General features: G+C 45.1%; 1 protein-coding gene across 1 annotated transcript in view; it reads left to right on the top strand.

The window, feature by feature from the left end:
- Xpd (general transcription and DNA repair factor IIH helicase subunit Xpd) overlaps window positions 1-26,946 on the top strand; it is an 88,771-nt gene that overhangs the window by 38,637 nt on the left and 23,188 nt on the right. The window contains exons 11-17 of the mRNA XM_070522465.1: window positions 4,082-4,191; window positions 7,245-7,268; window positions 7,349-7,491; window positions 9,636-9,780; window positions 15,883-16,022; window positions 19,245-19,346; window positions 26,634-26,912. Coding sequence (XP_070378566.1) covers window positions 4,082-4,191; window positions 7,245-7,268; window positions 7,349-7,491; window positions 9,636-9,780; window positions 15,883-16,022; window positions 19,245-19,346; window positions 26,634-26,912 — 943 coding nt within the window. The remainder of the gene's footprint in view (window positions 1-4,081; window positions 4,192-7,244; window positions 7,269-7,348; window positions 7,492-9,635; window positions 9,781-15,882; window positions 16,023-19,244; window positions 19,347-26,633; window positions 26,913-26,946) is intronic.

Genomic DNA, 26,946 nt, shown 5'->3' with positions numbered 1-26,946 from the left:
GCTGATTGCAAACCAAGTTGCCGCCATTCGACTGTTGCACATGCCATCCGGGCCCCAACTTTCTTTGTCGAGGTGGTTTCTTCACTTTCCAAGTGCCTTCTGCATACAGCCACTGTGAAGCGTGTTTTTGACTTGGCACCAAACTAACTTTGGTCACTGACTAACGAGGCAACACTGGATAGGCCTAAAGCCCCTTGATAATTTGAAAGCAGTGACACACTCCTCCATGCTGTGCTTTCCTTCTCGATTCTCCTTGCGTGCTCGTTATGCACGCTTCCCACGGCACGCTTTTTCTTCGTGGCTCCCGTAGATGGGCCTCAGATTCGCCTGATTGAGCGGGTTCGGCTAAAAATGCAATTTGTGGACACCAGGCGCCAGTGTCTGCCTGATTTTTTTTTCACCCACAAGCCCACAACAGTTCACACTGCAAAATCTTAGCACGGCCATTCAGGCACGGGCTGTGTCGGAACAAACTTGGGGATGCGATTATGAGGATGCATTTATTATGCAAGCATGTTCATTACCCGAGTACTATATATGATATGCGCCTTCAAGTCCATCATTTCTTTAATACAGGGAATAGCTTTCTAGAAGCATTTGGCTATTTGCTTACATTGACAATCATCGTTGATAGTTTCTGTGCAATTTTTTTTTCATCTCTCGATGCACTACTGTGGTATCCACAATTGTGCGGACAGTGCCTGAAGGGGTTACAGTAATTGAAATTAAGAAGATGAGAAATTAAGCAGGTCACGTAATGCATAGAGCAGATACCCAGTGGTTTGTTAACAGTTAACAAGAGTAATAGAATGGGGGGGCCAAAGGAAGAGAAATGCATTTTAGTATAGCAATGGATTAGGTGGTGTGATGAGATGAGGCAATTCGTAGGTGTAGAGTGGAGTCGGATGACTCAAGATGAACTATGGGCGACTGTTTGGAAAGGCCATTAATACACTGGGCACCACACGTAAGTAAGCTGATGATGATTATGGTGACATACTTTAGTTACTTAGAGTGAATGCAACAAAGCTTTAGGCTGCATAAAAAGTGCAGTTTCGGATAGTGTACATAGAGCAACTCCCATGCAAAATGCTATGTTTGAGGTGTGAGTGGATGCATCATGAAAGGATAGCAAGAGCAGTTTTTGATGCTGATATAGGTAGAAAAAAAATTCGGCAGAGCCCATCCCACGAGGACTGTCGACGGTAATGCATTTCGCATGGAATCAATATAGTGACACAGTGTATTGCCACCGTTGAAACAAGTTACGTATGAGGGGTGTGCCGTATTAGGACTCCTATTCTGTGCTTCCCTAAGAACACTCGGTACCATCTAGCGCCACCGCCACAAAGCCTGCATGTGGCCTCCAGTATTCATGGCGCACCAACACGTGCCAACACTGAGAAGCATGTCATGCGGCCACCGCGCTCCTCACCTGCGGTTATTTTTGTACACGCTGTGCCATCTAGTGGTACTGCCAAGAAGTTCACGTGTGGTCTCCAAGACGAGAAGTGTGGCGTGCCGGTGCCTGCAAATGCTGAGAATTGTTCCCTTGCTTGTCCCACACTCAGTGCCCCATACTCAGTGACACATGTTGGCGAGATGTTCATTGAAGAGCAGAACATACAGTGGAACCGGGATATATCGAACTCGAAGGGTATTGTGAAATAGTTAGGTATATCAATAATTCGATATATAAAATAAAAACATTGGTACAAAATTCTTGAGGGGGATTTTACAGCTGTTTGTTATACGCAAGAATTTGTTATATCAGGGTCCGATATACCAAGGTTCGACTGTACCCAGTGCATTCACGGCGCAGCCTGCTAATGCGTCAGGTTGCTTGTGACGAAGGTTTGATTCTGCTCAGCATCGGAGAAATTTAAGGGATCTTTTTCATCACTGTAGAGTGGCACATACCCAGCTACTCAAGCAGGCGTCATAGAGGTTCATTGAATGCCACCACACACCTGCTGGCACATACCTATCGACCCTTGTTGGCATGAAGGAGGTCTATTGAGGACCAGTACGTGTGTGCACATTGCCGCATACTTAGTGACTCGAGTTGTTCCAGCAGTTCGCTTCGAACTCTGTTCCCTCGGCACAGCAGCCAGATGTAGTACCCGTTCGGCCACGGACTACACAGTGGTTGAGGAAGGCGGGGAAACGGTTAGACACAAACATGCGTACATAGAGATCGATAGCTAGCCCCTGAAAAGTGTGTGAAGGACCCTAACAATGCGAACGCATCAAAAGTGCTGCCATTACCGCTCACCAGAAGTGAGCGTTAATGCACCGCATCAGAGATGAGATGCTGCCCGTGGCACATTGAAAAATCTGAGAGGAGACATGCCAGGACTTTTGTCATATCCGCTAACCACTAGGTGCGCAGTTTGTGTGCTTAGGAGCTATTTAAAGGCTGCTAATAAGACGTTTAGACCATCACGAGCACTGCAGCATTGCCAAAGTTGCTTTACTAGTGCAGTCAAAGTTAGATTTCTTTTACACCCTAGGGCCTCTCTCTCTCTTTTTTACCCATATGACTGTTCCACCATTTTGAATTGTAAGTTGACCGATTGTTCATTTAATGCGAGACAGCGGCGCATCCTACTGTGATTGCCAAACTTCGTCAGGATAAAGTAAATACACTGTGATAACATGCACGAAACACGTGCTGGTGATTCAAATCTCCATCAGCCAATAGGAGTGCTTCCTCTGTCCGCTTGGCAGCAGTAATGAATGATGATGCTATGATGCTATCTTGTTTTTTCTTATTTCGTTCGCTTCTTTTGTTTTATTTCTGCACAGCGAAATATGGTGCTATGGCTGCTTGAAGGTCAGACCTCTCCTTTTTATGATGGTTTCAAAATGGTGACGTTGCTTTTAATGAAAAGTCTTGCACCCTGTGGTACAATGGCTTCTCTCACTGCCTGATTTTCTACCCAATTTATATTGATAGCGCACTAAATAGTGCTATTTTATTTTCTCAACATTTCCACCACCACCACCCACCATGGGGAGAATGCTCCAGCATGAGACACCCCTTGTTTTACCAGTGTTTATTTTATTTATCCATACTGTCACCATAAGTGCCAAAACAGGAGTTGATGACTCAGGCACAGTATGAAAGAAGAGGAGAAAAAAAAATAAAAGTGCTCATTACGAAATAAACTGTCACAAATTACTTATACTCTAAGTGAAATGTCAGCATAACTTCAAACACGAACAATGCAGGGCAGGTGAAAAGAATACAAGCAATACAAGTGCGCAAGCATGTACTACACTCAGACGCCATGGAAGCCACTGACCAGTGAGGCTGAATATTCCAAAAAACTTGTGTGGCTGCATTAATTCAGGTGCCGAAGTTGCAGTGGACATCTCTACAGTACCAACCGTTAATTAGGCTGCCATAAGATATTCAACAGTTTGATTTGCAAGTGAAGAGACTTGCAGTGAAAGAACACATGGACATAAAGATACTCTTTTGTGCCAGAGACCAGATTCAGTTTTTCATAACAGTTCGTGAATTTCATCCTCAAGTATCAAATGGTGTGTAATTAATTTTAGATGCCCTGACCTCCTGTGGAAGTACTTATAAGAAGCGTTGATGCTTTTCTTCACGTAAGAAAATGCGGGGAATAAGTAAGTGCTTAATTCACCCTCACCATGCCATCTGGTAACCTCCTTGTTAGCTCAGTCACTAGAGCGACTGCCTTGGAAAGATGGTGGTGCTGGGTTGGGTCAACAGATTGGCACAAAGTTATCTTCAGCTATAAAGCTTTCTTTCTGATAAACCCATCATTTGTAAGTTCCGTGCTGCTTTCAAACATTGATGCCAACATTCTTTTGCATGAAGCAGTGTTGCAGTGTGATGCAAAATCCAAATCCTGCAAGCACCTAATGCAGCAAGGGAGTGCTATTTAGTAGTCTTGCTGATAGTGCTGAATTCGAGCAAGATGCTCGTGATGCATCAGGTGATGGGTGAAGCAGAGCCGCTTCCGGGAGGGGTCCCTTCCCTCAGACTGGGATATGTCGCGTGCCCTTGCAAAACTCCGGGGCAGAACCTTTTCCTCCTGTGCAGGTTGAAGGAGCAGGATGCCGAGAAGCTGCGCACAGAGTATGAGCAGCTGCTGGAAGGACTTCGCGAGGCACGGGAAGCCCGGGAGGCTGACCTCATCCTCGCCAACCCTGGTCTGTGTGCTTTCCCACCCAACGTGATCTTGTGGTATTGCTGCAAAGCGTCTGTGAGTCGTCTGTCTCTGTCATAGTTGCCTCATCCTGAGAATGTGAAGTCAAGAGTCCTATTCCCTGCTGCGGTTACTGCAGTGCAACTTAAATGGATTGCAAAGATTCTTGTGTACTTAGAGGGAAGCGAATGTTGACAAACTTAAGGTGGTCAAATTTAATCCATAGCCTTCTCTCGTAGAATCCCTCACAGCCCAGTGGGCTGATATGAGTTAATAACCCTGCGAATCATTCAAACTTGTATACTATGTTACAGAATAAATGTAACCAATTACGACTAATCATTTCAAATATGTAATTGATTACGCTTACCAGTTATTGCCCCATGAAAGTATGAGAAATTAGTAAAAAGTATTCCATTACTCTAACATTACTTTTCTCCCTATCTTATTAAACTTGCACAAATACTTCAAATAGAATGAGCTGGCCTGGCCCTTTCAATGCGTCCTCTGCAGCCCCTCATATGTTGTTTATCTTCACTAAGAACTGATTTACCCACCACGGTGGCTTAGCGGCTATGGTATTTTGGTGCGAAGCACAAGGTTGCGGGAATCCCGGCCACAGCAGCCGCATTTCGATGGGTGTGAAATGCAAAAACATCTGTGTCCCATGCGCTCTGGTGTGTTAAAGGTCTCTGGCGGCCAAAATTCATCCTGAGTCACCCACTACGGTGTTCCTCATAATCAAATCGTGGTTTTGGCACATAAAATGCCAGAATTCAGTTCAATTCAAGAATTGCTTTTAGAAATTTCGGTAATCTTCTGTCGTTTTCTAGCAAAGGCATCTACAGTGACACTATAAAGTGCAGTTTGAATTTGTTGGCCAATAATTTATAGACCTCCTTCTTATGCCCTTTATACAGCACTAGTTAGCCATTTAGACTTAAGAAGAAGCTTTAGCTCGGGCCAAAGTCCGAGGCCACCTATTCAAATACATGTAAAATGCATAAGCGCTTTTTTGATATAACCACTGGGCCGATCTTAATGAAATGTGTTGCATTTGAAGGAGAAAGTTAAATTTCGGTGACTGTTGGAAGAGGAATGTTTATTTAGGGCCTGAATTCTTTAAAAGGTACATGTATTTTCAAAATTGGTAAGCTTGAAAAAAATAGAACCACTAAGTTTATAAATTTGTAGCTCTGCACCAAGAACAGATGTCGTAGTTCTGTAAACTAGTACATCCATTAGAGCATCCAAAGCTGGCAAATTTGATACACCAACTGATATCTTATGTGAATTTGTTACATTGTTTACGAGGCGTCTGCAGAAGTCCTACTTTATTTTAGTGATGTATTTAGGAGCCTTGCATAACACATCAATTTTGCCTGTTTTAGATGTACCATTAGATGCAATGTGCAATATTGTGAAATCATGTTTCATTGCTGAGCTGTAAACTTCACAGTATTGTTTGCTAAAAATTTCCGACTTCTAACAATTTTTATTTAAAAATTGACAGCCTAAATCATAAATTCGCTCCTGACAGTTACTAGAGCTTAACTTTTTCCTTTAAATGCAAGAAACTTCATCAAATTTGATTGAATGATTGCCAAGAAAAACGATTTCTCTTTTCCCATGTGTTTAGATAGGAGCCCCCGAGCTAAAGCTTCCTCTTAAGCGACTGATTGTAACAGACGCCAGCAAAGGTTAACATTCCTTGAAAAAGTCGGCAAATCTGCGATGCAGAAAAATATCTAAAGCTGCATCTTATTCAGCCCTAAAATACTGTTTGTGTGTTACGATTGCAAAAATAGGCATGAATAACATTTATGGGGTGTTTTTGTTTTATCATTAACAGCATTTTTAAAAAATCACCAGTGGCATGTTGCACAATTCTACTTCTTGAGATAGCATACTCTCAGAGGCGAACATTATTTCCTCAAGAAATCAAATTTATTATTTGAATAATTAATGATTTTTGCCAAATGACTTTTAACTAATTACTTTACAGAACATGTTGTTTATGAATTGTATCTGGAGAATTCAAAGGTCATATCCATCTGGAACAAAACCCGAGAATGGTACCAGTTTTGAGATATGCTTTCCCAAAGCATGCTACAACATTGGTGATCCTGTAACTTTTGCGCTTCTATGCACAAAAAGTAGTTTTGTAGAAGAAACAGCAGTGCTTTTTACAGCAATTTTGAGTGCAGATATATCAAAGCTGGTGCTAGTTACAAAATTTGTTCCAAGTGGAGGAGGCGTCTTGCGAAATCACTGGCTTCAATTTGCAGCAGCTCTTACTGCCTACGAAGGCCGCTTAGACGTGTTTCCAGGCGAGAGAGAGAGAGAAAAATAAATTTCTTATTTGAAAAAGGTTCAGAGGTCTGATTTCCAAAAGAGATGGGCGAACCTGCAAGCCTGCCAGGTAATTGAAGGCACAGCTGCAGGATGCTGCTTGCGGGAAGAAGGTAACCCATGTGCATATTTTCATCCCTTTGGACCCTGCTGTTCCTGCTAAATTTAAAGGCACAAGGCTGGGTCATCTGTTAAAGCCTGTTTAGTCAAAAATGAAACTGGTTACATGTTGCTCAATGAAGTAATTGAATTACAGTGAGGGTTACCAAGTAAGCAAAGTAATCATTATACTACAGATTTACCAGAAGGCATAATTCATTACAAGAATTAATTACACATCATTTGTTGCATACCAGTTTGGAACTGCCCTCATGTGAAACTTTTGAGGGTTACCCACGACGGTAGCTTAGTGGCTATGGTTCCACACTGCTGAGTTCATGCTGCCGGGTTCACGGTTTCAATCCTCACTCTGGCACCCATATTTGGATCTTGGCAGAATGCAAGAGCATCCATGTTTTCAGATTTAGGGACACATTAAAAAAACTCCAGATGGTCAGAACTATACCAGAATGCCCCACTACAGCATGCCTCCTAATCAGATTGTGGTGTTGGCATGTAAAAGAAAACGCCAAAATCTAATTTTTCATTTTTGCAAGTTTTTAAGGTGTGTATGTACGTGATGAACAAGCTGTCTTTCTTTTCCAGTTCTTCCCGATGAGGTGCTGCAAGGTAAGCGGCCTCTGGTGCCTCTCTCGTTCCTGGCACGACCAGTGTGAGTGACAGAGGGCCGTGCTTCCTCCTCCGGGTAGAGGCGGTTCCGGGCAACATTCGTCTGGCGGAGCACTTTGTGGCCTTCCTGCGGCGCCTGCTGGAGTACGTCAAGATGCGGCTGCGGGCACAGCACATGGTGCAGGAGAGCCCCGCCGCCTTCCTCAAGGACATCCTGCAGAAGGTGGGGGAAACGCCGCATCGAAATGCACTGGGCATGCCAAGCAATGCAGCTTGGTTGCTTGGTTCGTAAGCCTATTGGAGCAACACACCGGGTGTTTCAGCAAACACTTTCAAAATTTTTTAAAGGTTGCCTCCGGCAGATAGCTCAATTCTAGTTGAAGAGCCGGTCTACTCGAACGGGAGGACACTACTTGCACAAAAATATATAAGGCAAAATTGACTAATTAAGGAGAACCCACTAATTAACTTTTTAGCTAATTATCTTATGACCTATATTGCAGTTTACAAATTCTAGCAGTGGACTTTGCAAGGCGGATTCACTTGGAACGAATTCTGAGGACGACACCAGTTTCGAGATTTAAATTCCCGAACTTTGCGGAGAAATGCATTGGTGTTCCAGTTATTTGTGTGCTTCAGTGTATGAAACTACGTGCATGAAACTCCGCGGCTTTAATTTGTAATTGTAATATGGGCCATGATGTAATTTGCTTAAAACTTAATTAGTGCATTTTTATTAATCAGTCAACTTTGCATCTCAATTTTTTGTGCAAGTATTGTCTGCTGCTTCGAGTAGAGCCGCTCATGAACTAGAATTGTGATATCTGCCACAGGCAACTTTTAAAAGATTTTTGAAAGTGTTCGGTGAAACACCCAGTATAATTTGCGGTCATATAGACAGTTCAGTAACAGAGTTGTCGACATGGTTGGCAGCCCAACTTTAAGACAGGTGCTGTTGCGGAAAGCACTGCTGTGGGCTTGACTTCTCTGTTGATTAGTGCTCAGGGAAAGACAAAAGTGCCACGTTATTTCCAGTGCATACCGTGTGAGCATGTTAGAGTAAGGAGAGGCCCTGTGCCGCAAAGCAAGTGGAATGAACAGTGTTGCTGTGTTTTCTTGCCAAGATTCTTCTAAAGACTGGCAAGATTTCTAAGCAGCATGGGCGCTGTATAACTTGTGACGAGAACATTACAAAGGACATCCAGGGATGCATACATTTCTTTTATCTTGTCGCATTTCCTGGTGTTCATAGCATGGTGCCCCTTTTCAAAATTTGCTTAGCTTAGCAAACTGCTTTGTAGAAAAGATAGCTTTACAGTTATGCGTTACGGTCAAAGCTAGCACGTGCTAGTGGGAACCCAGGTGTCATAAACTACTGCATGATGAAAACAGGGAAGCAAATATGTGCTCGTATAGATGGGGGTGTTCAGTTGGCGTCACAAGTTTATGGATCGTGGTAACTGAAAAAGAAATCTAAATATTTCCGCAGCCACATACACAAAAAGCTCGGCGATTCCACCCTTGTTAATCGGGAAATGGTACAATTTGGACGTATACAGCCACTGCTTAATTCGAACAACTTCGGGCCATGGCGACCACGCCTCATCAAAAATGTGCTATGCAAGCCAGCAAATGTTGAGCCAGCGTCCAACCAAAACGAACCAGCAGAATCTGCATTGCCATAGTGGTTAGCAGAAACCGTATGGGAGCAAGAGGAACTAACATGTGAATGAACGCTTCATGCCTGTTTGCGCCTTTCTAGCCTTTGTTCTTGGGTCTATCGCTGCACGCAACGCTGCATTGGCCGTGTGCCGTCAGAACTACTAGTCGCCTTTCATGATCGTATCTGTAGTGACCATGGTTTTGTCATCAGTGGTTGTGGCAAACAGTAGTTTCATTTTGACTTGGTGCAATGCGTGCCCAATATCAAACATGGCAGAAGGTGGATGAAGAGTGATCTTAACGTGGTCCTCCCGCACTCTGGCATCAAACCCGCTGGCTACATCGCGAGGCTGTTGCCAATCAGCCGACTGGCAACAGAATGGCACAGTATTAAAAAGCATGTCTTGGATAAAGGCGCAAGTCTTGCACTGCGGTCGTGCTACGAAGGAACTCGCAAGGCTTTCGCCTCTGCGAGTGCTAATTAGTCACAAGATGATGAGAATTGCACAACGCAGTGTTTTGTGGCTTTACTGGGTACGGTTGCAAAGCTCTTGGAAATTCTTCATTTTCGGCGATCATGTGGTCCGTAAACATTTGACGCCGGGTGTACATGTGCGTCTAACTCGACTTCCTCTAGTCTGCGCTCAGCTTTATGATGACGGGGATCACCAACCCGCTTGAACTTTGCCGCTCTTGTGACCCCAGGTGTGCCTGGAGCGCAAGCCCCTGCGATTTGCGGCGGAGCGCTTGCGATCTCTGCTGCGAACCCTTGAAGTGCCTGACCCGACCAACTTCAGCCCCCTGGTGCGCCTCTGCCACTTCGCCAGCCTCGTGAGCACCTACACCAAGGGTGTGTGGTCCCGTATCTCGGTCCATCCTGACACCCCTCCACTTCGTACAGTAGAACCCCGCTCTTACGTTCCTCACTGCTGCATTTTCCCGGCTGCTACGTCGTTTTCATCCGGTCCCAGCATAGCTTCCATAGGGTCCAATGTATAAGGAACCCCGCTCTTACGTAGTAGCTGTGAAAACGTTCCCGCATGATACGTCGCAACTTAGCACCGCGAACCCGCCTGTGCTTGAGGGCCATTTATAGTCCGACGTAACGCCCACGCGCGCGCACGCTACGTCACTTTGGCGAAAACGACCCCTCTATAGTCGGGCGCACCGGCAGCTTCCAACGCGCCCGGCGCCAATGTGAGCCATTCGCGCGTTGGAGTCGGCGGAACTCTCACACCACAATGCATTGCACGCGAAGAAAAAGGTGCCAACGTAACTCCACAGACGGCTTTTGCGGACGGCGCGCGACTTGGCGAACGTTCTGCGCATGCTTCGAACATAGCAGCCGAAGCCGCGAGCGTTGAAGTATAGAGGGGATGGTATCTGGGCTGGCGCAGCGCAACCGACGTAGCGTGACTGACCGCGAATGACGCTCACCCGCGCGCCGATAACGTCGGACTATAAACGTGCCTTAAAGTAGCAACGCGCTCCAACCGCCATTTTGGCTTTTGACGAGTTTTGGCAGGGCTTGGCTATAGAACTGGCTGCAAGAAGCCGCACGCCAGTTCGAGAGGCCGCCACTAAGTGGCCATTCGTAAAAAATGCTCTCACTATCATCACTGTGATTACGGTCACCGCATGGTTTTTGGACGGGCCGACTCACAGAGGAAGGAAACTCGGGAGAGGCCTTGACGTCACTCTTTGTGAAGCGAAAGTAAAGCTGGAAGTTGGCGTTGCTCATGGCGTTGCTCCGCCTATCGGGCCCGCTCTCCTCTCTTGTTTACATTTCTCGCGAAACCACGCCGCGCCGCGCGCAACCGGGCTGCTCGGACACGTGCGCTCCGTATCAATACTAAACAATCGTTAGCACGTTAGCATGATTGCACCAAAGAGGGCAAAATTTCCTGCGGATATCTTTTTGTTCGTTGCCATTGCCGTGGCGCGGTGACGGCGAGGAGCACGAGCCACATGATGCCGGGGAGTTGCCGAATCCTAGCTTTGGAGAAGCCGTCGCGGCTCTGGACCTCCTCCGCAGGTATGTCGCACCTCACAGCGACGCGGACAGCAATGCGGCCTTCCAGGCTATTGAGAAACGTGTGGCAATTTCGAGCGAGCGAAAGAAACGGCAAGCCACCATTCTAGACCTAAGATTCTAGCCACCATTCTAGTCCTAAGCGCACTCTGTGGAAATAAATTGTCTATAGTTGAAGCTGCACTTTTTTCATTTGTTTTCGGAGCTTTCCTCACTGTTGCGTTTTCCCGGCTGTTACTTTTTTTTTCTCCGGTCCGGTGAAAAACGTATGAACGGGGTTCCACTGTATTCAGATAAACAGGAGACATACTGGTGCCTTTGCTTTGAGAAGTGGTCTGCCCAGCACATTTTAAGCCTTTAGCTCCTGAGTCCTTTTCCAGAAAAGTGTGTTGAGTTCTTGACGTTTCTCTTATTTTGCAGATTTTTTTCATGTAATGTGCTCATTAAAAAATATTGATTAGATAGTTTATACATTGAATTCAGCAGAAACATTAAGTAAGGTGCCAGCAAAGCGTTTTCACAAAAGTGCATAAAATTCTGTGATATCCTCTACACTCATGATAGCAAAACAAATGCATACCATTAAATTGTATTTACAAGAGCGTTTAGCCATGAAATATTGATGGAGTGAGCTTATGTGCTCGACTCTTTACTGAAGAGCAAACAAAGGAAAAGTGCGGCATGAGAAAGTAGGATTTGTACTTGGCAGTATTGGTGCAAATTAATTCAGCTGAAAATTAAGGGGTTAGAATGTTAATACAATAGACTTCTGTTAATGCAACTCCTGTTAATTTGATTGTTCGGTTAACTCAGTCCTGATCGAAGGTCTCGGCTGGCACAGATACCTTCCTATGGACTTAAACTTTGTTTATTTCTATCCTGAACTTAGTCTTTGCCAGATAATTTGAACTTGCCTGATCATCATGCGTGATCCCTACCCCAGTGGTGACTGCAGTTGGCGCCTCCCCTAGTGGCGGCTGTCATCTTGCTGTCATCTTGGTGGCACTTAGGGCACAGTCAGTGCTTTGCACACATGCCGTTTCCCACTGAAAAAGCCTATTTTCGGCTTACCCCAGGAATAGCAGAACCTTGTTTGTAAGTTTTGGGATAGAACGCAAGAAAAGACGTAAGTACAGAGAAAACCTACAACCCGAAGTCAACAAAGCATTTGGCAGACTCGGCCGAGCTGGTAGGGTCCAAGTGGCCTGAGGTGCACATTGTTCTGTTCGTGAGTTCTGCAAGCTTGGTACGTGTGTGCCCCTCGGATTTGGCCTGGGTCAGCAGCTTTTTCGGGCAAGGCATATCGGCGAGAAGTTTTGACGTGCCCACTAAGGTAAATAAATCTCTATTCTGTGAAGTTAAAGTATGTTGGTTTTGTCTTTTTCTTATTGCCAGAATTGGCAGCATGCTAAGTTTTTCTTGGCAAAATATCGGGTGCATGTTTTATTTATAAATTGTTTAGACGGTCTAATGTCATTGCTCTGTTAGTTTTCTACATGGAACAGGTAAAGAGTGGGTGCGCGTTCGATTCTGGGGCATTTTAGAATCGAGAAAATGCTGCCGATCATGGTGTCCTTTGGTGTTTTTTTTTTCTCTTCTTTTTTAGTTTGAGCCGCCGGATAATTTGATTAATTTCATTAGTCCCGTCAAGGTTGAAATAATGGAAGTTGACTGTACTTGGGAAGGCTTGTTGGGGTGCTCAAGTTCTCCAAATGTGTCACCTACATCCGTGCCTGGCCTCAGTACTGTAAAAGGAAAGGCAGCACATAAAGGATAAGTTGTCTGGTTTATTGAAAGATGGTTAAGTGGTAGGAGCTGCTTGATGGAACATTATGTCCGGATGAATATCCAGTGGAAAAATGTTTACAGTGATCCTACATGGGTTCTAGGGATGCAAAATAACAAGTACAATATATCCATTAAACAGTGGAAACCTAACTCAGAAAACAAAGTAACCAGAATATAAATGCCGTATTTACTCGAATCTAGGCTGGCCCTTTCTCTAAGCCAACCCCCGGAACACACTTACTACTTTCTGACACACTTAATACATTTTGTATTGGTACTGTCGTAACTTCCACGCTTCTTCAGAACAACAGGATTGTCAGCAAATTTACGTATTCATAGAAATAACAATAGACAATTCTTGGTGAATACAGCAGAACCTCGTTTATATGATCCTGTTTCTTACAATTTCCTAGCAACAATGTTCGTGATCAAGAATGCGAAAAATTACCCAATACAGTCGCGCTTCTTTCTTACTGGTTCGTACGTTCCTGGAAGACTCTTTCAGCACCAGTGTTTAATACATTGTCAAACTGTTATCACATGATACATTTTTTTGCTGCTACATTACATGTGAACAAGAAAAATTTGGAGGATGCTTAAGCATCGCCTTTAAAGAGTGGAACACGATAGCATTCAGTTATCCCTGAATCCCTGAGTGCTTCTCATGCTTCCCGGCAACTGCAGCTTATGTAAGTAATGTTTTCCAGGAAACATTGGCGGCGAACAGTATGCGTGAAGGCGAGCTTTGCGATCCTTTTTTTGATAGTGTGCAAGGAACCAAGGGGGCCGCGCTGCTTCTAATGTAAGACAGACCTCAAACGGCAGCTGGAAAATGCTATTGCGTTAAAAGGGGTTTGTGTTCGAGTTTCCATGTAACTGAATTATGTTTTCTCGTGTATTCAAATTACAATCCGATGCTACCATGTCTGTAGGTTGTAAGTCATACTTTATGATTTTTCTACGTATTTTACCTTAAGAAATTCAATTACAGGGAAACCTTGTTAAACTGTAGTTGTCCGGAGCTCGGAAAAAGTATCTAGTAAACGGTAGTACTGCTTAATTGAAATAGCATGAGATCGCCCACTTTCCTGTCAAAAACGGAACTCAGTGAGAGTACGATGAAAGGGGAAAAAACATGCAGTATTTATTTACTTCACGTGACAGATGTGTTATTTTCGTTTGATGCCGCGGTGTCCTAGCAGCGATGACAGTGGCCTCAAACTTACTGAATCTGCGAGCCAGCTTTTCAGCCAGCCCCCTCTTCTTGGCAAACACTCACATGGCATTGCATATTCTCCGTGCACGGGCGCGGTAGCATTGCAGAAGTATCGGGGCATCCCTTTCATCCTGTGCTGTCGCTTTCCATGTTGTCCTCATCACTCTTGCTAGGCAACCTTTCGGCAACAACAGAGGCAAAGATGGCGAAAAGTCGAACCTCGTAGCCGACATCTCTCCGCGGTCGCAGCAGCGCTGCCGAGCAACTGCACATTACAAATGCCGCACCGTAGTCTTGTTCTTGTTCCCGTACTCAACAGTAGATCAATGTCGCGTGCCAGCGACAACTTCTTCGTGTCATATTTCATAGCACAAACAATGTATAATTTTTCTTCAATGCTGAGCAGCCAGCGTCCTTTTTATCCAAGCTTCGGCATGATGCGACTCGTTGCTTGCACAACGCCACAATGCTCTCTGGCACGGTGACGATATGATGTTGATGTTGATGTGGCTTCACGCGCAAATGCACAGGGCGCTTGGAGGCTGTTGTTCTGATCTCTGAGGCTTGTTGTTCTGCCGGGTTGCCCAATGGAGACGACGCACCGCCGTGTTTGCGTGACGAAAAGTGAGAACAGTACGTGTTAATCGATATGCATGCAATAAACTGGTATGGTTTATGCGGATACAAAACATGTTATGTTCAATGGCCGCTGAGTTGGGGATTTGACTTTACTACATTTAACACAAAACTACTGTTTAAACGGGTACGGTTTAACGAGGTTTTACTGTAGTTCACTAACTTCTTTGCCCCACATGGAGGGCCTGCGTGGTTGGGTATGCGTGGTTCGAAATTCTTCTTGCCGAAGTGATGTCTGACACTGGACACCGACGCCAGATTTCCTGCGACACGGGGCCCTTAACACTCACATTAAAAGGTGCGAGGCATGCGTGATTGAGAACAGTATTTCCTGCTGTACTTACCCACCCATATCACGTGAGAATGTTGGCACGCACTCGTTTTTTTCTTCTGGTTCCGGCAAACCTCTTCGTGTGTTGTCACACGTCACATTCAATGCTATCACCGGCCATCCCATCACAATAAGCGTCTCCACCTATCTGTTTCACAGCTTGGTGGCGTAATGCCATTGGAAGCATACTGCATTCTTTATAATAGGCTGTTGCCAAAATAATACCTGCAATAGGACAACAACAAAGCACGCCTCGAGCTGCTCAAGCACCACCAACTTGCCACGATTCTAGCCACCTGGGCATGTCAAAACTTCCCGCGAAAATGCTCAGCACAACGAAGTTGCTGAGCAAGGCTCAATGACAACGTACATGTCGAGCTGCGTGGGCTCGGCGTGCATTTGTGTGTCGATTCATGCAATGCTTCGCATTATGTAGACATCAACCACAGATGAGTCTGCCAAATATTTTAGTGACCTTGAGTTGTACGTTTTCCCGATTTGTATGTTTTTCTCTGGTTCTTTTCTGCAACACCATTCACTTCCAGTGAAGGGGGCAAATGAGTTACAAATGGCTACCTGTTCACCCTGATGCATGCTGGCCTAGGCAGCTCACGTATCGCCATGTCAGGCGATGACATAATTTGAATAGGAATGAAAGTTTGCAAGAGATCTCAGCAAAAATCACTTCAGCGGCGAAAAATTTCACTTTGACACTATTCATCTGAAACATTTTTTACAAGGTGCAAAATTTCACCGAAGTCGGTTGTGCTGCAGTTCTGCAACACATTTGCTGTGCAACATCTACGGATCACCCAGCCTCTTCAGCCAGAGACTTGGTAGTTCTGTAACATGTTAGTGTGGTGGTGCTCTGACAAAGACAATTGCTAGCGCAGGTGTCTACCCCTGGAGCCAGTGCAATAGTGGCTAAGCCATCGCTTTGGTGTTGCAGGGTTTACGGTGATTGTCGAGCCGTACGACGAGCGGAGTCCCGGTGTGCCAAACCCTGTGATAAACCTGTCTTGCATGGACGCCTCGCTGTCCATCAAGCCTGTCTTCAACCGTTTTCAGTCTGTCATCATCACGTCGGGGGTGAGTTTCGGCAACGTGGTGCTGGAAAGTTGCACGTTATGTGGCTGTATGCATTGGTTGTATGTCCAGCTGTGAATGCAGAACAGAGCAAGTCAACTAACCTGCATATGTATAAATGACGACAGTTACATGTTTACATGTAACAAAATTAGTATGAGCGACCTTGCGTTGGAGTGGTGAAATTGCGATTTGCAGCACTGCAGCTGGCGACAACAAGAGTACCCCGCCATTCTTACTCCTCTCATTTGAAGACAGTTGCACCTTTCTAATACAGTTGAACCTGTTTATAATGAACTCAATAGATCCATGAAAAGTGGTCGTTATATCAGTAATTTGTTATATATGGATTTGCCCTTAAATACCTTAAAAGATTAATTGCATGGAAGCTGGTGTCAGCAATTGTAATTCAGCAGCACATTGGTCCAAAAACCAGATTTCCAGTGTCATTTTTCTTCCTGGTGCGTTCCCACACATAGCCACAAATTTCCGTAAAAAACATCCATCTAAAGAGCGAAATGCAGCATTGCATAGCTCTTTCAAAATGGCACCTGGTTCCGATTACCTGTCATTGCAAAGCCAAGTGCAGCCACTATTTTTTATTCGAGAGCTTGTGATATGTGTTACTTTCAGTGGGACATGACTGTATTCTGCACAAGAGAGTGAAGCGTTCTAGTTGGCCCGAAGCGTAAACTTCGAAAACTACTGTGGCATGCCGCCATTCTACATCTGAGCACACCATAGTCTCCGCCTTGCGACTGCATGTCAGCCAGACAAGAGCTGTAAAGTTGTATAAAAAATTTATGTTGTAAAAGAATTTTGATGCTTGAAGGTTAAAGCATTATTCATCATCGCAAACCGTTATATTCAAGGCATGCCTCCTTCAATTATTCAAGTTATGTTCCTTCCTGGAGGCGTGACTTGGAAGCGAGTGACCTTCATGGCTTCCGAAGTCCGCACATAATGGTCGCTCTCTGAATCATCTTGAAGGCCGTGTCATCGTCACGATTAGACTGGAGCGGGGTGCACGCTGCTATGTGCCCAGTTTGGTCCTGTTTTCAAGTTTCGCTACTTCCTGTGCACCCTCTTTTTACCTTGAGTAGATTCGTAGTGTTCTTTGTAAGATTACAGTGAGTTAAAAACCGTTCGTTATATCTGGAAGCAGTTTCAATAGGCCGGTTCGGAAAGTCGTAAATGCACTGAAATGCAGTCATTATATCTGGGATCATTATAATTGGGCTCGAATGTAATTATTTTTTGTTTTGATGGGTAGCCAGCACATAAACACAGATGAAAAGATTGTGATTCAGATTAACGATTTGCTGGAACACTGTTGTAGATAACTGCCAACCTCCCCATGCTGCAAACATAACACTATTTCACTAGTTTCAGTTTTTACTATTTGCCTATTTTTACAAATCAACGCTGTAATGCAAGTCACTTGCACTTATCTTTCTACATGGCCACTGTACCTTTGTGAACAACTGTGCAGTGTGAACCAGTGGTTAAAGTAGGTGAGGTGGAAAGGAAGCAGACTTCAACAATTCCTTTGGCTCTGAACAACTTCTTTTGTGACAGCGCAAATCTTTCACAGTAGAGACCGCCATGTTGTCTGCTTGGTTGCTTGTGCACCAAATAATTGTAGTCATCCTTTAAAGGGACTGACAACTGGTCAGAATGTGTTGCGAGACGTTGATGGAAATGAAATGACCATGATTTATAGTGGTAGAATCCAGCACGCTGTTCGCGATTTAAGTGTGAATTGTAATTTTAAATTGTCAAAGAAAGTCTCGAGAACCAGTAAGTGGCGAGGCCTGGCAGTAAGATCATGGCACTTCAAATATAATCAGAGATTACGTAAGTCGGTTGTGACTAAGTACGACATAAGTATTGCTTAAAATTGTAGTTGTTATATTATTAAACTCTTGTGCTTTATTCTATGCTTTGGAAATCAAAACTGACCACATGGCTACAGCAATGCGCTGAACTGCATATCATATATAAAAGCGTTTCATTTTCAATCTGATTGGTTTCATTTTGACTGGTTAAGTACTAACGCAGTTGGACAGGAAACCACAAAAACACATAGCTATTGTCGCAGAAATACTTTAACACTTCGGAAAACATGAATCACAAGAACATCGACTTGATAAACAAAATAATACTTTCTCATAATTATGGGCACACTTGTCGCCTGTCCCCCACTAATGCTGGTGCATAATTGCTATCGCGCTCACCTGTCACCATTTTCAGCATGGTTCCAATAAACAACCACATCCTCACTGCAGATAAAAAAATTCGAATAAAAAAATGTTCCACAATGTTTTCTGCATTACGAATTCAAGACTAGACACTGTGACCGGTAAGGTTTCCATTGCATTAAAAGAAATAGATACCATGAAAATTGGCTGTCAATCCCTTTTAAGGGGCGATGGCCAAGGACAAAGTGATTGTTAGGTGGCGGAGAGAATAGTGGGTGGTTGCAGTTGAAAAATAATGTATTGAAAGGTATGCATGCATGCATGCATACCTTGTCATGCATGGTAAAAACACCCTTTGACCAGCTGCTCTCCGAAAGGCTTTTCACCTTTGAGCCTCTGTGACTCGTATATAGGGGCCCAGATGGGGGCTATCGGAGGCCATAAATTCTACAGTGGTTGCCAGAAGTGAAATGATGCAGTGTCACATACAATATTTGTGCGAAATATTTTGTTCTGTGCTTTTGCAGTGCTGATTATTGGACGCTTCACCACTGTGAACTGTGTGAGCTACCGTGTAAAGCGAGGAGGGAGTAGCAGTACCAGTGGACTTCTTCCTAGTAGTGAGGTTGCTGCACGAAGCAACAAGGTCGTGAGGACTCAGACAAGAGACAGGGGGCAGTTTTTGTGCCGCGGTGGCAGACAGAGCCATAGAGCTACGTGTGGAACACAGTAATACAGAGAGAAAGCCTGTAACTGAAGTGTAGTTTTTGTTTGTGACAGTAAAAAAAAAAAAACTTTCTGCCATTGTCATTGCAGTGTCCTTGTTGGCAATAACGCTGCCAATGCTTTCAACGTTGTTTTTTCCAAGGTTCCAGCCTTGAAACGACATTGCTCAGAGTGGCGCTAATTGCACGTTTGATCAGGGATGTTCGTTGTGGAAATTACTGACGGATTGCTGCAGTAGCTACTACCGTATATTCACTTGAAAGGTATGGCTGCAGCTTAAGATTTCATTGTCTTGCAGACGCTGTCCCCGGTAGAGATGTACCCAAAGATCCTTGACTTTCGGCCAGTCGTGTCTGCTTCTCTCAGCATAACCTTGGCACGACCCAGCATATGCCCTCTGGTGAGCATACACTCATTTCATGTGCAAAATAGAAAAACTAACTTCTGGCCTGTTACTGGCTGTACTGTGTTTACTTGATTGTAACCTGAGCTTCTTTTTCATGATTTTCGTTGCTTCAACTCAACCCTCTCATTAGGTTTGAATAATAGCAAATTTGACCATTTTAAAATAAATGTTCTAAATCATACGGTGTTTAGCGTTACGTTGGCAACCTGTGGCTTTACGGCTCGATCCAATCCATAAACAAGACGACCGTATTCAAAACTTGGTTTTTTGTTCGAATCAGCGCCTTTTCTAACTGTTGCCTGAAATGTAAGCTGCAAATGCGCTGCTGTTCCTTCTTCTGTTCTCTCCTTCTTTTTGTCCTTTTCTGTCGGTAGGGTACCTGTGGCCAGGGTACCCTACCGACGAAAAAGGACAAGAAGAAGGAGAGAACAGAAGAAGGAACAGATCTGGGTGACCGCTTGTAAACAGCCACCCAGATGCATGGCCGGTCAGTGCTCGCAATCTTGAAGGCCATGGCTACCGCTGTGCTGGGAGGAGGGGGGGAGGGTCATGTGACTGCGGGCAGGGTGGTGGCAAGCGCTATGTATGCCTCCTCGCAACAAGCGGCATAATGGTTTCTATGAGAAAGCAAGCATCTAGTTCCAGGCATCTAGTTAGAGGAGGCGCTGGTTCAAATAGCTGCCATTTTTGCTGTGCTTGTGTTAGGATTACAGTGCTGCAGTACCCTGGAGCCTTCTACGCTTCGACTCCATTGTTGTTGTTGTCCGCCCAAGTTGTGGCTCATGCCCACTAACGAGGATTGGCCAAGAAATGGGTTGATTAGTGAAAATTCTAAACATAAATAACCATTTAGGACTGCCATAGAGTAAGGACTGTTGAAAGGTGAAATTGCATGTTAAAATGACACCAATAAGAGCAAGAACATTCAATATTCATTGATGGAGAAGGACAAAGAAAAAGGACCCAGCAGAATTAATCTCACGATGAATGTTGATGTTACTGCAATTATCATTGAACCAGTGCATCGACACCCATTTTGCAACTGCCAAAATGTGTCATGTATGAGGCGTGTGTGCATCTGGGCTGCTCTCTCGCACTTGTCATCAAACATGTTGAGCCAACTAGTGCTACCACTGGGAAATTCCCGTATGAAGTATGTGTGAATATATATTCAGGCAAGATTGTCTGACTATACATGATGCAGATTCGACTCCATCCAGCACTGGAGAAATTTAAATGATCTTTTTTTTGTCATTGAAGAGTGGCACATACCCTATGGCTCCCACCCAGTGAACCAAGGTTGCATCTAAGAGATTTATTGAAGAGCTGCACAAACCCAGTTACTCATAGCTAGTGACCCAAGTCACATTGAAAGGCATTCATTGAAGAGCAGCACACACCCTGTAGCATATATACCAGTGACCCGAGTTTGCACCAAAGATGTTCGTTGAAGAGCGGCACATACCCAGCTACTCACAGCTAGTGACCGAAGTCGACGCAAAAGGCGGTTATTGAAGAGTGGCACAAAGCTTGTAGCATATACCCAGTTATTCACAGCTAGTGACCGAAGTCAGCACAAAAGGCGGTTATTGAAGAGTGGCACAAAGCTTGTAGCATATACCCAGTTATTCAGAGCTAGTGACAGAAGTCAGCACAAAAGGCGGTTATTGAAGAGTGGCACAAAGCTTGTAGATATACCCAGTTATTCAGAGCTAGTGACAGAAGTCGGCGTAAAAGGCAGTTATTGAAGACTGGCACCAACCTTGTAGCACATACCCTGTAGCACATATATCAGACCCGAGTTTGCGCCGAAGATGTTCGTTGAAGAGCGGCACATACCCAGTTATTCACAGCTAGTGACCGAAGTCAACGCAAAAGGCGGTTATTGAAGAGTGGCACAAAGCTTGTAGCATATACCCAGTTATTCACAGCTAGTGACCGAAGTCAGCACAAAAGGCGGTTATTGAAGAGTGGCACAAAGCTTGTAGATATACCCAGTTATTCAGAGCTAGTGACAGAAGTCGGCGTAAAAGGCAGTTATTGAAGAGTGGCACCAACCTTGTAGCACATACCCTGTAGCACATATATCAGACCCGAGTTTGCGCCGAAGATGTTCGTTGAAGAGCGGCACATACCCAGTTATTCACAGCTAGTGACCGAAGTCAACGCAAAAGGCGGTTATTGAAGAGTGGCACAAAGCTTGTAGCATATACCCAGTTATTCACAGCTAGTGACTGAAGTCAGCACAAAAGGCGGTTATTGAAGAGTGGCACAAAGCCTGTAGATATACCCAGTTATTCAGAGCTAGTGACAGAAGTCGGCGTAAAAGGCAGTTATTGAAGACTGGCACCAACCTTGTAGCACATACCCTGTAGCACATATATCAGACCCGAGTTTGCGGCGAAGATGTTCGTTGAAGAGCGGCACATACCCAGTTATTCACAGCTAGTGACCGAAGTCGACGCAAAAGGCGGTTATTGAAGAGTGGCACAAAGCTTGTAGCATATACCCAGTTATTCACAGCTAGTGACCGAAGTCGACGCAAAAGGCGGTTATTGAAGAGTGGCACAAAGCTTGTAGCATATACCCAGTTATTCACAGCTAGTGACCGAAGTCAGCACAAAAGGCGGTTATTGAAGAGTGGCACAAAGCTTGTAGATATATCCAGTTATTCAGAGCTAGTGACAGAAGTCGGCGTAAAAGGCAGTTATTGAAGACTGGCACCAACCTTGTAGCACATACCCTGTAGCACATATATCAGACCCGAGTTTGCGCCGAAGATGTTCGTTGAAGAGCGGCACATACCCAGTTATTCACAGCTAGTGACCGAAGTCAACGCAAAAGGCGGTTATTGAAGAGTGGCACAAAGCTTGTAGCATATACCCAGTTATTCACAGCTAGTGACCGAAGTCAGCACAAAAGGCGGTTATTGAAGAGTGGCACAAAGCTTGTAGATATACCCAGTTATTCAGAGCTAGTGACAGAAGTCGGCGTAAAAGGCAGTTATTGAAGACTGGCACCAACCTTGTAGCACATACCCTGTAGCACATATATCAGACCCGAGTTTGCGGCGAAGATGTTCGTTGAAGAGCGGCACATACCCAGTTATTCACAGCTAGTGACCGAAGTCGACGCAAAAGGCGGTTATTGAAGAGTGGCACAAAGCTTGTAGCATATACCCAGTTATTCACAGCTAGTGACCGAAGTCAGCACAAAAGGCGGTTATTGAAGAGTGGCACAAAGCTTGTAGATATACCCAGTTATTCAGAGCTAGTGACAGAAGTCGGCGTAAAAGGCAGTTATTGAAGAGTGGCACCAACCTTGTAGCACATACCCTGTAGCACATATATCAGACCCGAGTTTGCGCCGAAGATGTTCGTTGAAGAGCGGCACATACCCAGTTATTCACAGCTAGTGACCGAAGTCAACGCAAAAGGCGGTTATTGAAGAGTGGCACAAAGCTTGTAGCATATACCCAGTTATTCACAGCTAGTGACAGAAGTCGGCGTAAAAGGCAGTTATTGAAGAGTGGCACCAACCTTGTAGCATATACCCAGTTATTCACAGCTAGTGACCGAAGTCAGCACAAAAGGCGGTTATTGAAGAGTGGCACAAAGCTTGTAGATATACCCAGTTATTCAGAGCTAGTGACAGAAGTCGGCGTAAAAGGCAGTTATTGAAGAGTGGCACCAACCTTGTAGCACATACCCTGTAGCACATATATCAGACCCGAGTTTGCGCCGAAGATGTTCGTTGAAGAGCGGCACATACCCAGTTATTCACAGCTAGTGACCGAAGTCGACGCAAAAGGCGGTTATTGAAGAGTGGCACAAAGCTTGTAGCATATACCCAGTTATTCACAGCTAGTGACCGAAGTCGACGCAAAAGGCGGTTATTGAAGAGTGGCACAAAGCTTGTAGCATATACCCAGTTATTCACAGCTAGTGACCGAAGTCAGCACAAAAGGCGGTTATTGAAGAGTGGCACAAAGCTTGTAGATATACCCAGTTATTCAGAGCTAGTGACAGAAGTCGGCGTAAAAGGCAGTTATTGAAGACTGGCACCAACCTTGTAGCACATACCCTGTAGCACATATATCAGACCCGAGTTTGCGGCGAAGATGTTCGTTGAAGAGCGGCACATACCCAGTTATTCACAGCTAGTGACCGAAGTCGACGCAAAAGGCGGTTATTGAAGAGTGGCACAAAGCTTGTAGCATATACCCAGTTATTCACAGCTAGTGACCGAAGTCAGCACAAAAGGCGGTTATTGAAGAGTGGCACAAAGCTTGTAGATATACCCAGTTATTCAGAGCTAGTGACAGAAGTCGGCGTAAAAGGCAGTTATTGAAGAGTGGCACCAACCTTGTAGCACATACCCTGTAGCACATATATCAGACCCGAGTTTGCGCCGAAGATGTTCGTTGAAGAGCGGCACATACCCAGTTATTCACAGCTAGTGACCGAAGTCAACGCAAAAGGCGGTTATTGAAGAGTGGCACAAAGCTTGTAGCATATACCCAGTTATTCACAGCTAGTGACCGAAGTCAGCACAAAAGGCGGTTATTGAAGAGTGGCACAAAGCTTGTAGATATACCCAGTTATTCAGAGCTAGTGACAGAAGTCGGCGTAAAAGGCAGTTATTGAAGACTGGCACCAACCTTGTAGCACATACCCTGTAGCACATATATCAGACCCGAGTTTGCGGCGAAGATGTTCGTTGAAGAGCGGCACATACCCAGTTATTCACAGCTAGTGACCGAAGTCGACGCAAAAGGCGGTTATTGAAGAGTGGCACAAAGCTTGTAGCATATACCCAGTTATTCACAGCTAGTGACCGAAGTCGACGCAAAAGGCGGTTATTGAAGAGTGGCACAAAGCTTGTAGCATATACCCAGTTATTCACAGCTAGTGACCGAAGTCAGCACAAAAGGCGGTTATTGAAGAGTGGCACAAAGCTTGTAGATATACCCAGTTATTCAGAGCTAGTGACAGAAGTCGGCGTAAAAGGCAGTTATTGAAGACTGGCACCAACCTTGTAGCACATACCCTGTAGCACATATATCAGACCCGAGTTTGCACCAAAGATGTTCGTTGAAGAGCGGCACATACCCAGCTACTCACAGCTAGTGACCGAAGTCGACGCAAAAGGCGGTTATTGAAGAGTGGCACAAAGCTTGTAGCATATACCCAGTTATTCACAGCTAGTGACCGAAGTCAGCACAAAAGGCGGTTATTGAAGAGTGGCACAAAGCTTGTAGATATACCCAGTTATTCAGAGCTAGTGACAGAAGTCGGCGTAAAAGGCAGTTATTGAAGACTGGCACCAACCTTGTAGCACATACCCTGTAGCACATATATCAGACCCGAGTTTGCGGCGAAGATGTTCGTTGAAGAGCGGCACATACCCAGTTATTCACAGCTAGTGACCGAAGTCGACGCAAAAGGCGGTTATTGAAGAGTGGCACAAAGCTTGTAGCATATACCCAGTTATTCACAGCTAGTGACCGAAGTCGACGCAAAAGGCGGTTATTGAAGAGTGGCACAAAGCTTGTAGCATATACCCAGTTATTCACAGCTAGTGACCGAAGTCAGCACAAAAGGCGGTTATTGAAGAGTGGCACAAAGCTTGTAGATATACCCAGTTATTCAGAGCTAGTGACAGAAGTCGGCGTAAAAGGCAGTTATTGAAGACTGGCACCAACCTTGTAGCACATACCCTGTAGCACATATATCAGACCCGAGTTTGCGCCGAAGATGTTCGTTGAAGAGCGGCACATACCCAGTTATTCACAGCTAGTGACCGAAGTCAACGCAAAAGGCGGTTATTGAAGAGTGGCACAAAGCTTGTAGCATATACCCAGTTATTCACAGCTAGTGACCGAAGTCAGCACAAAAGGCGGTTATTGAAGAGTGGCACAAAGCTTGTAGATATACCCAGTTATTCAGAGCTAGTGACAGAAGTCGGCGTAAAAGGCAGTTATTGAAGACTGGCACCAACCTTGTAGCACATACCCTGTAGCACATATATCAGACCCGAGTTTGCGGCGAAGATGTTCGTTGAAGAGCGGCACATACCCAGTTATTCACAGCTAGTGACCGAAGTCGACGCAAAAGGCGGTTATTGAAGAGTGGCACAAAGCTTGTAGCATATACCCAGTTATTCACAGCTAGTGACCGAAGTCGACGCAAAAGGCGGTTATTGAAGAGTGGCACAAAGCTTGTAGCATATACCCAGTTATTCACAGCTAGTGACCGAAGTCAGCACAAAAGGCGGTTATTGAAGAGTGGCACAAAGCTTGTAGATATACCCAGTTATTCAGAGCTAGTGACAGAAGTCGGCGTAAAAGGCAGTTATTGAAGACTGGCACCAACCTTGTAGCACATACCCTGTAGCACATATATCAGACCCGAGTTTGCGGCAAAGATGTTCGTTGAAGAGCGGCACATACCCAGTTATTCACAGCTAGTGACCGAAGTCAACGCAAAAGGCGGTTATTGAAGAGTGGCACAAAGCTTGTAGCATATACCCAGTTATTCACAGCTAGTGACCGAAGTCGACGCAAAAGGCGGTTATTGAAGAGTGGCACAAAGCTTGTAGCATATACCCAGTTATTCAGAGCTAGTGACAGAAGTTGGCGTAAAAGGCAGTTATTGAAGAGTGGCACCAGCCTTGTAGCACATACCCTGTAGCACATATACCAGGGACGCGAGTTTGCGTCAAAGATGTTCGTTGAAGAGCGGCACATACCCAGTTATTCACAGCTAGTGACCGAAGTCGGCATAAAGAAAGCTTATTAAAGAGGGGTACATACCTTGTAACACATACCGTGTGACACATAGATTGTGGTACATGCCCAGTGCCACATATTCAGTAACCCAAGTTGGCAGGAAACCATCCTCGGACAGCCTTCGAAAAGTATGTGAAGTAACTTAAGCATACTATAATCGCATTAAGAAGCAAAACATGCAAATTTAACATGGCGTTCAGTTGTACCCCATAATAAATTCCTGGACTTTGGAGCAAACATCTTTTGGCTTAATCCCACAGTAGAGGCCCCACGCGAAAGAGTCAAGTGCAACACTAAACCTTGCTCTGTTTGACCCTTTGGTCGAAGCCGCCACTTTTTTGTGAGGGCACCTGTGAACATTCTGGGCTCTTCTGCTCAAGGAAATCTCCCAGCAACGTCTTTCCTAGTGTTGATAAGCTCCGTGCTTTTCCCACAGGGCATGGAAGATGGCGCAATCCCCTTCACACAAATTCCATTCAATGACTACGCAGATTGTGAGCAAGGGCAGCGACCAGGTGGCCCTGAGCACGCGCTTCGAGACGCGTGATGAGGTGTCAGTGGTGCGCAACTATGGGGCCCTGCTGGTGGAGCTGGCATCGTGTGTGCCGGACGGCATGGTGTGCTTCTTCACTTCGTATGTGTACCTTGAGTCGGTGGTGGCTGCCTGGTACGAGCAGGGGGTCCTCGACCAGCTGCAGCGCCGCAAGCTGCTTTTCCTCGAGACGCCGGATTCAGCTGAGACGGCGCTTGCACTGGCAAACTATGTCAAGGTACTTAATGTGTGTGTGCTTGTTCGTGGCGGTA

Source organism: Dermacentor albipictus, chromosome 7, assembly GCF_038994185.2.
Source record: "Dermacentor albipictus isolate Rhodes 1998 colony chromosome 7, USDA_Dalb.pri_finalv2, whole genome shotgun sequence".
NCBI lineage: Eukaryota > Metazoa > Arthropoda > Arachnida > Ixodida > Ixodidae > Dermacentor > Dermacentor albipictus.
The sequence above is the reverse complement of the archived record's forward strand: the minus strand, read 5'-3'. Positions and strand labels throughout refer to the sequence as shown.